The sequence below is a fragment of the Crocuta crocuta genome, unplaced genomic scaffold (assembly GCF_008692635.1).
Source record: "Crocuta crocuta isolate KB4526 unplaced genomic scaffold, BGI_CrCroc_1.0 scaffold755, whole genome shotgun sequence".
Taxonomy (NCBI): domain Eukaryota; kingdom Metazoa; phylum Chordata; class Mammalia; order Carnivora; family Hyaenidae; genus Crocuta; species Crocuta crocuta.
Window position 1 is genome coordinate 750,815 of NW_027531305.1, and position 9,512 is coordinate 760,326.

General features: G+C 55.0%; 2 protein-coding genes across 2 annotated transcripts in view; both read right to left on the bottom strand.

Annotated features, from left to right (window-relative positions):
- Window positions 1–2,701, bottom strand: part of RASAL3 (RAS protein activator like 3) — an 11,891-nt gene extending 9,190 nt beyond the window's left edge. The window contains exons 1-3 of the mRNA XM_077771619.1: window positions 2,647–2,701; window positions 2,183–2,517; window positions 53–183 (exon numbers count right to left, since the gene is read on the bottom strand). Of these exons, the coding sequence (XP_077627745.1) occupies window positions 53–183; window positions 2,183–2,504 (453 nt within the window). The 5' untranslated portion in view covers window positions 2,505–2,517; window positions 2,647–2,701. The remainder of the gene's footprint in view (window positions 1–52; window positions 184–2,182; window positions 2,518–2,646) is intronic.
- A 2,315-nt stretch (window positions 2,702–5,016) lies between these two features.
- The window catches only part of PGLYRP2 (peptidoglycan recognition protein 2), a 6,072-nt gene continuing 1,576 nt past the window's right edge, over window positions 5,017–9,512 (bottom strand). The window contains exons 2-6 of the mRNA XM_077771630.1: window positions 8,288–8,786; window positions 7,659–8,224; window positions 6,631–6,841; window positions 5,974–6,271; window positions 5,017–5,111 (exon numbers count right to left, since the gene is read on the bottom strand). Of these exons, the coding sequence (XP_077627756.1) occupies window positions 5,022–5,111; window positions 5,974–6,271; window positions 6,631–6,841; window positions 7,659–8,224; window positions 8,288–8,786 (1,664 nt within the window). The 3' untranslated portion in view covers window positions 5,017–5,021. The remainder of the gene's footprint in view (window positions 5,112–5,973; window positions 6,272–6,630; window positions 6,842–7,658; window positions 8,225–8,287; window positions 8,787–9,512) is intronic.

The window sequence follows — 9,512 nt, forward strand, 5'->3', positions numbered from 1 at the left end:
CTCCCCGCCCTCTTCCTCCCCCCCCCCGCCCCATCCCTGTGCGCCTTCTCACCTCCTCCTCATTGCCAAGGAGCACCAGCTTGCCATCAAGCAGGGTGAAGGCCCCAATGTTCCAGATGGGTACGTCAGGCGTGGGGGCCTCTGGGATCTGTGGGGCAGGGGTCTCTGGCTCTGCCTCAGGCTCTGGGTAGAGGAGGGGGTGCCGGGAATGTGGGAGTCTGTCCCTCTCCCTCAGAGTACCCTCTCCATTCACAGAGGCTCATCGGGGGTTCCCTCCCAAGTGTCTCCTCTCCCCCCGACCCCAGCCCTCCCAGCAGGCTTGTCAGGCTGGGTTGTTGGACAAGTTCCCACCCCTGTCTGGGCCTTGTCCCCACATGCCGTGGGTAGGGCACACATGTTCCCTGTATTGTGTTTACAGCGCCATGCGCCTTCTCTCATTTAATCCTCCAAAAGCCATTCAAAGGCCTATTAGAACCCCCATTTTGCCAAGGAGGAAACTGAAGACCAGAGAGGCTGAGTGGCTTGCCCAAGGTCACACAGCTTGTGAGTGGCTGAGCCAGGTTTCAGACACAAGCGTTGTCTTAACCAAGACAGCAGGTAGGTCCAAGAGGTTAACAACAAGCCAGCATCCTTGGTTCTTTACATAAATAACTAATGCAGGGTGGAAGGCATTCAACGTTTGAGAAAGGAATAGAAGTAAGGTCATGTAGGGGGAGGTGGTGGCGTGGTGGGTCGGAGAAAGTCTCCAGAAACAGTAGATTTGCACTGGGTCTTGAACAGCAGGTTGGATTTTGACAGGGATGGTGGGGACAGTGGCAAGAGCAGTTTGAGCAATGGCTGGGAGATGGCAAATGCCCAGGAAAGGCAAGAAGGGCTCAGAGGGCTCAGAGGCTACAGGGAAAGGTCCAGGAAGAGATTGGTGCAGAAACTTGCATGTCAGTTAGAGAGCTGTGGGATTTTATCCTGGGGGGTAATGGGGAACGAAGTGTGGTATTTGAGCAGGGGAGGAGCAGTCCTGCTTGTTGGAACTCTCTCTGGATCCTATGGAGTAAGGGGTTGAAGCAATACCTCTGCAAAATGGGCATATGAAAAGAGCTTCCGGGAATAGAAGGGCTGAGTTAACACTCCCCCCTCCCCCCCCCCCATTACCTGTCTAGCCTATGGTTTTCCCATCAGGGGAATAAATAGCTCCACTTGTTCATAGATCACTTAGAACATGCTGGGCCTTGGGGGGCACCTGGGTGGCTTAGTAGGTTAAGCGTCTGGCTTTCGCTTAGGTCATGATCTCGCGGTTCGTGGGTTCGAGCCCCGCGTCGGGCTCTGTGCTGACTGCCAGCTCAGAGCCTGGAGCCTATTTCAGTCTGTGACTCCCTCTCTCTCTGACCCTTCCTCTGTCTCTCTCTCTCTCCTAGAAATAAATAAAACATTGAAAAAAAAAAAAAAAGAACATGCTGGGCCTTGGGCTAGGGCTACGTTCATGAGCTCCAGGCTTCATGCATCCCTTACTCTTCTAGGTCCCTCTGTGTAACAGCCCCATCTATCATTTTCTGTTTACTGTCTGTCATGCCCACAACACTGTGAGCTACTTGGGGCAGGCAGTTTCATCTCTTTTGTTCACTGCTGTGTCCTTAGTGGCTAAATCAAGGCCTGGCATATAGTAAAGGCACAACAGATCTGTGTTTGAATGAGCGAATGAATGAATGAATGAATGAATGAGAGTCAATGAGATAAAATATGTTTTAAGGTAGGGATTATGATCCCCATTTAGCTGATGGAGAGGCTGAGGTTCAAGGAGGTGAAGGAACTTGAGCTGTGCAGGCGGAAGGGCTGGAGAGCAGGAGGCAGCTGAGATGGGTCCCCAAGTGGGAGACATTGAGTCTAGGCTATTGGCTTCGAGGAGAGACCCATTGGGGCCAAGAGCCATTTGGCATCTGGACAGTGCTACCCCGAGTCTATTCCCTCTCCCTTCCCCAGGATGGACCCGCAGCCCCGCAGGGCCCCCACCACTCCCCCCACCCCCAGTGCCTGTGTGAGGGGGAAGAGGGAAGAGGGCAGCTGGGCCCCAGCCACTTCCTGCTGGGCTTTTGCACTCCCCACAACTTCCTGTGTCTGTAGCTGATGCTCTGGAGGCAGACAAAACCCGAGCATCCGGCCTCCCAGCCCGGGTGGGGGAGCCATGTACCTGGGGCCTGGGGCTCCGGCTCTGGTTCCAGCGGTGGGCTCTTATGCCTCCCCCAGAGGCTCTTGGATAGCCGGAGGCGGCTTGTGCGCGATTCCTTGGGGGGCGCAGAGAGGACACGCCGGAACAGCGAGCGCGAGGCTGGCTGGCTGCTGACCACGGGCTCCTGGTGGCTTAGCGCCCTCCCCCAGCCTGCAAGTCGGCCCCAGCGGGACCCTCCAGCCACTTTCTCCCCATCCCCCCCTGTGTGCCAGCGGTAGGAGGTTAGCGGGGACGAAGCTGCAGGCTGGGTGTGGGAGGCCTTGCACGGTGATGGTGGGTCCATGGCGGGGGTTCTCCTGGGGGACAAGAGGGTGACAGTTCTGCCCAGTGTGTTCCCACATGCTGTCCTCATCTAGGCCCCCTCCCCACTCTCAGCTCCGCCCCCAGGGAACCCCCTTAGAGGCCACATGCCCTCCCTCCCTTACCTTGATTTCCCGACCAGCCCCAAAATCGGCAGCCGTCTGCACCGTGCCTGGCTTCCTCCCGCTGAACGCAACTCCACGTGACCCTGTCTGTCCCACCCCACCCCACAGCCAGGCTGGGAGGGCACAGTGGGGGCAGGATGCGGGAGGAGAGGTGGTGAGAGGTGACAGAGTAGGACCCAGAATCTCTCACTGACTGGGAGGCAGCAGTGCCCCTCTCTGAATTTCAGACGTCTTCTTGGCAAAATGGGTACATACTGACCAAGGGCTGCTGAGAATACAGAGCACCTGGGGGTCTCTGCTGGCCAGAGTGTAGATCACTTCACCCACGTTGGAAAACGGGCATGATACACTAACATTGACTACACACCTCTCCTCAGACCCAGCAGTTACAGTGGGAGGTCTACACCCGATAGACATAACCACTAGTGCTATCTGTAAATAGCACGGCACTGGCGGCAACTCAAGTGTCCTTCTACTGCAGAATGAAGAAGTTGTATCTCTTCCCACAGTGGAATAAAATGAACAAGCTGCTGAATGGTTCAACTTGGATGAATCACAAACCATGAAGAGTAACTACCGTGCGGTTCCTTTTATATAAAGTTGCAAAGGAGGCAAAACTATGTGTAACAGGTCGGGATATCCATCTCCTTGAGAAGAGGGTAGTGGAGCATGAGGGAAACTCCTGGGAGTTGATATCTTTCCCCCTAATTGAGGTGAAAGTCACATAAGAAGTTTAACATGTCCCGTTTCTTGAGCTGGGCGCTGGTTACCTTGGTGTGTTCTGTTTTGAAAATGTATTGAGCTATGCATTTCAGTGCACTTCCCCATGTCTCTTTATACCTCGATGAGTGTTTACTTGTAAAAAGAGATGGGCAAATTCTGTTCTGAGAAATAAGTGAGTCAGCATGAGAGTCCGTCAAATCCTGGTCCCAGGAGTGGGCTCCAGTACCAGCTGGTCCTCCTCTCACTGTGTGACCTCCAACAAGTCACTTCCTCTCTTTGAGCCTCGGTTTCCTTATTTGTAAAACAAGATGATAATATTAGTTACAGAAGGCTCATAACAGGAGGCCTTGTTTTTTCAATAAATGCTTCTTGAATGCTTACGTACTAGGTACCAGGTGCTGGGGAAGCCACAGGGAACTAAACAGATTTGGTTCTTGCCCTCCTGGGGCTCACAGTCCAGTGAGGAAAACATCGTGGACATAAACGCTGGACATTTCTAGCTGGTGAGTAGGAATTGGAGGAAAATAGACTGGAGTAGAGGCTGAGCAGAAGTGGAAAGATCCAGGAGGACTTCCCTGAAGAGGTGACATGTGTGACCCAAAGCATAAGGAGCTGACCATGGGAAGAGCATGCCAGGTAGAAGGAACAGTTTGTGCAAAGGCAAGGGTGACCAAAATCCACAGGATGGGGATGGGTGGGACCGCCTTCATGGGCATGTGGCCTGGGCAGTCATCCAAGACCCCCATGCTTAGAAAGGCTCCACACCACATTTAATGCTTTGCTGTCACTGTCTTGAAGTGTCTGCACTGTCAGCATGGAGCCCGATGCGGGGCTGAAACCCACCAACTGCGAGACCATGACCTGAGCCGGAACCAAGAGTTGGATGCCCAACCCACTGAGCCACTCAGGCACCCCAAAGTTCCTGCTTTTTGGACAAAGCACTCTGTTTTTTCACTTTGCCCTGTGCCTCACAAATTCTATAACTCATCCCAAGGAGTAGGATCTTCCATAAGGGTCAAAGACCCTTTTCCTGGAGCTGGACATGTTCACCCAGGTGCACACACCTTAGATATGCCCACCTCATTCCTGCTGCACTCAATCCATTCACTGCACACACACGTAGAGTTTCCTCATGTTCTGATGTGTCCCTGAGTCTTTCTCACTTCACTGAATACTGATCCCCTCCTAACTCCCTGCATTTTTGCTGGAGATCTTTCTCTGATGGATGGAGACTGCTCTCCCTCTCTAGGCAGTAAGCAGCCCCGAAGTGCCAGAGAATTAATGCCTCCCCAAGATTAGCCGTTAGCCGATGACAATGAGGTCTGGAGAATCAATACCCCAGTTCCCTTGCCTCTTGGGTGGGATGACTCTGAGGTGTGTCTTACACAGTTCCCTGCCTGTCCCCAGTGGGATTGAGCTCCATGTCCCCACAGTGCCAACTTGCTTGATAATGTACCCCTTCCTGGATGCCTTCCTTCCCAACCTCTCTTCTTCAATCCCCAACTGATATGTCCTAGGATCACCTTCACCTCTGAAGCAAACTACTTGCATTGGAACTCTTGTCTCCAGTCTGTTTCTAGGCAAACGCAAATTAAAACAACGTGTGCAGACACAGATAATGCACAGACACAGGCTTTCTTTCCACCGTCTCTTTATTGGAGGTCTGTGGCTGGCAGGATCATGGGAGGTGGCTTCCTTTTGGATCTTCTAGAGGCCCTCCTGGCTGTTCTTGGTTTCACGTTCTAGAAAAGACAGGGGAGTGTGAGGCTTGGGGAGTGGGGGTCTGCCCCCATCATGGTGGGACCCTGGATAGGGAAGAAGACAGAAGCTCAAAGTGAGGGTGTGCGTACAGTGGAGACTGCAGACCAGGTTAATGAAACAGGGTGGCAGTGTGCAGGTAAGATGAGGTTGTGCAGGTGTGAATATAGAGGTGTTTTGGTGATTGAGGTGATGGCCTGGGTGGGGTCATCAGGCCAAGGTGGTGCTGGCTGGACCTAGATTGCTCCAGCATGAGAACTGTCATCAGGGGTCAGGGAGGCTGGGGCTGAGCAAGCATCCTTAGGGCTGAGGCTGGGCAGAGGACTGCAGCACAAGGTTAGGAGCTGGGTAGAGGTTGTGCAGGCAAAGCGGTTTTCTATAGAGGGTCAAAGGCTAAGTGAGTGTTGTGTAGATAGAGGGCCCTTTGGGTAGGGGGTGGGGGTAGTCTGGGTGAGGTTGTACAGGCAGAAGAGGTAACTTGGGTGTAAGTTGTGCAGCCCGCAGGCTGAGGTTGTGAGGGCAGAAAGGCTGGTGTATGGTTGGAGTCCATGCCTTGGTTGGGAGGGCAGAGGTGTTGGGGCTGGGTAAAGGACAAGCTGGCTGGGTCAGGGCTCTGCTGAGGTTGTGTGAGCAGAGGACAGTGCGTAGGGGCTGTTGTAAGCAGGACTGAAGTCTGGGCCTAGGTTGCCTGAATAGATGGACTGCGACGGGGCCGGGGGTATCTGTGTAGGCGTACGAGTTACAGTAAGGAGTCGGGGCCTGCTGAGGTTGGGGGTCCGGGTTGAGCTCTGGGCTTGTGCGGAAAGCTGGGCCGCAGGCCAAGGGAGTGTGGGGTCTCGAACTCACCGCAGCGAAGCGCGGCCAGGTGCGCAGCAGGTTGAAGAGCGCGTCCCCGGGACAGTCGGTGTGCACGAGCTGGCGGTGGCCAAGCAGCTGGTAGTCTGGCCGCAGGAGGCCGGCGCGCACTGCGCAGCCAGGGAGCACGTCCTGCACGATGTGAAGCGCAGCCTTTGCCGGGAGCTCCGCAGTGTAGTTGCCCACGAAGGCCACGCCGAAGCCGCGGGAGTTGTGGCCGCGTGTGTGCGCGCCCACCCAGTGCCAGCCGCGGCCCTCGTACACGTAGCCGTCCGAACCTACCACGAAACTGTAGAGGGGAAGGGGAAGCACGTATGAGGGAGGCCCCGCCTTTAATCTGGCCCCCTCCCCCAATTCACCTGGATAAATNCAGAAACTGTTCCGTTTTTCTGGATCTGCCCCCTCCACATTGTCCCAAGTACAGCTCCTGCCCTATTCAGAGCCCTTTTCTGTCCCAGGTCATATTCTCTCACCACGTCCTAGGTCATGGTCTCTCAGACCCAGCTCTTTCCACTGGTCTTGCTCCCCTCCTAGCTCCTACACCAGACCCAAGAATCCCACTGTCTCGTATTTCTGGTCCNCTGGGTCAGGCTCCGCCCACCCCAGGCTCCGCCCTAAAACGTTCGCGCTCAGCGGGGCTCAGTTTACCTGTAGCCAATGTCGTCCCAACCCCGAGTATCTTGGTGGAATCGTTGCATAGAGCGCATGTTGGCGGCGCAACGCGCGAAATCCGTGCAGGGAGGCGCGGGCACGTACGTGTGATGTACATACAGGAACCCGAGGGGCAGCTGCAGCGGCGTCGGGTGGCCTCGATACGGCGCTGCGCCCCAGCGGCAACGAGGGTGGATGGCCGGGCACCCTGCGGACAAGGGGGTCCAGGGCTGGGGTCAGCCAGCGTTTCTCTGCCTGCCGCCTGCATCCTCGGTAAAGCGCACGTATGGACCAGCCCTCCAGCCTCCCTCCAAATTTGAGGACACTTCCGTCTCACCCCACACTGGCCGCCGTGGGGATCTAACTTCATTAAATTTAACAGTATCTCAGTCCTGTTGGAATATCCGCTCTGACTCCCACCACCTTGAGGATAAACCCCAAGAATTTTAGCTCTTGTTTTCAGGCTCTTTACGGTCCAGGACCCAACACTCTCCAGCTGGCCCTGCTCTGATTTCTAGGGAGGGACAGCTGCGCTGAGAGAAGGGGGGCTCTCAGTCCCTGTTTATTGTCCTCTAATTGTGTAAAGCTACTTGCTTTACCTGCTTCATCTGTCTTTAACCACCCAGTACATCCAAGAGGAAGCAATGATTTTCCCAGACTTCACTGAAGGAGAGGTTCAGAGAAGTGAAGCAACTTCCCTAATGATGCACAGGAATAACTGGCTGAACTTCCATTTGAACCTCTGTGCCTTTGCGTGTGCTGAGCCCACCTCTTGGAATGCTCTCTCTCTACCTGCCCCTGCCTTTTTTTTTTTTTTTTTTTTTGGATGAACTTTCATTCAGTCTTTAAGACTCAAATCTAGCCTTTCTTTACCTATGCGGATGCTGGGTCCCCCCTCCCCCACAGCCAGGACCCTTATTTCTCCCTCTGGAATCCCCTAGGCCTAGGTTCCTCTGACAACGTGAGGCTAAGACTGTAGCATCTGTGAGATGGGGGTGGATCACAGAGGTTAGGGCTCTTCTCACCCAGGAAGACCTCAGTGAATTCCTTGGTAGCGTTGGCTGCTACCTGTGCCAGCTGTTCTTGGCCCATGCCCCGAAGCTGAGGGTGTGTTGGCTCCAACCTCTGTAGCAGAATCAGGGCCCCCCACACCTGCTGGGTCAGTGTAGAGGCTGAAGTCAGAGCAGCTCCGTTCTGCCGTCGGAAGTTGCTGCGAAGTCCTGGATCTCCGGCTACCCCGGCTCCGTAGTATTGGCTCAGTAGGTGGCTGAGAGGTGGCCGGGGCTCAGGAGTTCGGCTTAGATACTCTCCTAGGAGGGCCCCATCCAGGGCACCATTGAGGAAGGCCATGGTGACTGGCGATGCCTTGGAGTCTAAGAGTGTGAAGGTCCGGGGAGCAGATAGCTGGTCCCAGCAACCCTCAGTTCCCAGGCCTGAATGACTCGAGGTCTGAGGGTCCTGGAGGAAGGCCAGACCCAGGTCCCTGGCCAGGGTGACCACCAGCAGGCTGTCCACTGTGGTCGGGGATTTGGCTCTGGTACCCGGCGAGGAAGCTTGGACATCTGGAGAGATGACCGGGACATCTGGAGAGCTAGGTCTAACACCTGGAGAGGTGGGTTTGACATCTAGCTCTGCGGCTCTAACGTCTGAAGACATGGCTCCAACATCTGCAGAGATGACATCTGGAAGGGCGTCCCTGAACCCTGGAGATGTGGCTCTTACATCGGGAACCATAGCTTCAGTGTCTGGAAAAGTGGCTCCAGCATCCAGAGGGCTGGCTGTGCTGTCCAAGGGCAGGTTTACAATCCTGCGCCCCTGCAGCCCTGCCTCCAGCCCCGCCAAAAGGGGCTCCACAGCCACGGTTGAGCCATCTGGTGCCAGCACAACTCCATATTCTTGCATGCCCCGAATACCGTGCTGGGCCACGTCCTTGGTTAGACCTCGAAGCTCTGGGCTCAGTTGGTGGGCATCTAGCTTGGTGACCTTGAGACTCCGCCCCTCCAGCAGGAAGTGATGGAGAAGATCGTGGGGACCCGACTCCTGGGCTAACAGCTGCCACGCAGAAGTAGTGTGCCTGGCCTTGGTGGCTGGTACCTTCTGCTCGAGCTCAGCCAGGGCCTGGATGACAGAGTCCATGAGCAGAGGCAGGGTCGCTGCAGGAAGACAGACAACATTAACGCAGTGGCCCAGCACCTCCCCTCTTCCTCCGCCTGCTGCTTTCACATGTTCTCAATGCCCTGGGCTCTTCACTGGACACCCCTGCTACCCCCCCCCAGCACTGTTCTTGTGTAGATGAGGAAACTGAGGCACAGATAACCATTTAAGGAGCTTAGATGATCAGTGAGCACTGGGGAGCCGTGGCAGATTCATGAACAGGAGAGAGACAGGGCCTGGTAGGTATTCTAAGATTGTTCCTTTGGCTGCCATGTGGAGAATGGATTTGGGGGAGGCTAGAGAAGGGAAGGGGGAGACAGTGTGGAGGTAAGTGATGAAGGTAGCCAAAGCCAGGGTGGTGTCAGTGGGATGGATAAAAATGGGCAAAGCTCCCAGGTGCTTTGAGGGGGAAATGGAGTTTTTCTTTTCTTTTTTAAAAAATGTTTTAGGGGCGCCTGGGTGGCTTAGTCGGTTGAGCGTCCGACTTTCGCTTAGGTCATGATCTCGCAGTTCGCGGGTTCGAGCCCCGCGTCGGGCTCTGTGCTGACTGCCAGCTCGGAGCCTGGAGCCTATTTCAGAGTCTGTGTCTCCCTCTCTCTCTGACCCTCCCCTGCTCATGCTGTCTCTCTCTCTCCTAGAAAAAAAAATGTTTTATTTCTTAGTTTTGAGAGAGAGAGAGAGAGAGCATGAGCAGGGGAGGAGCAGAGAGAGAGGAAGACACAGAA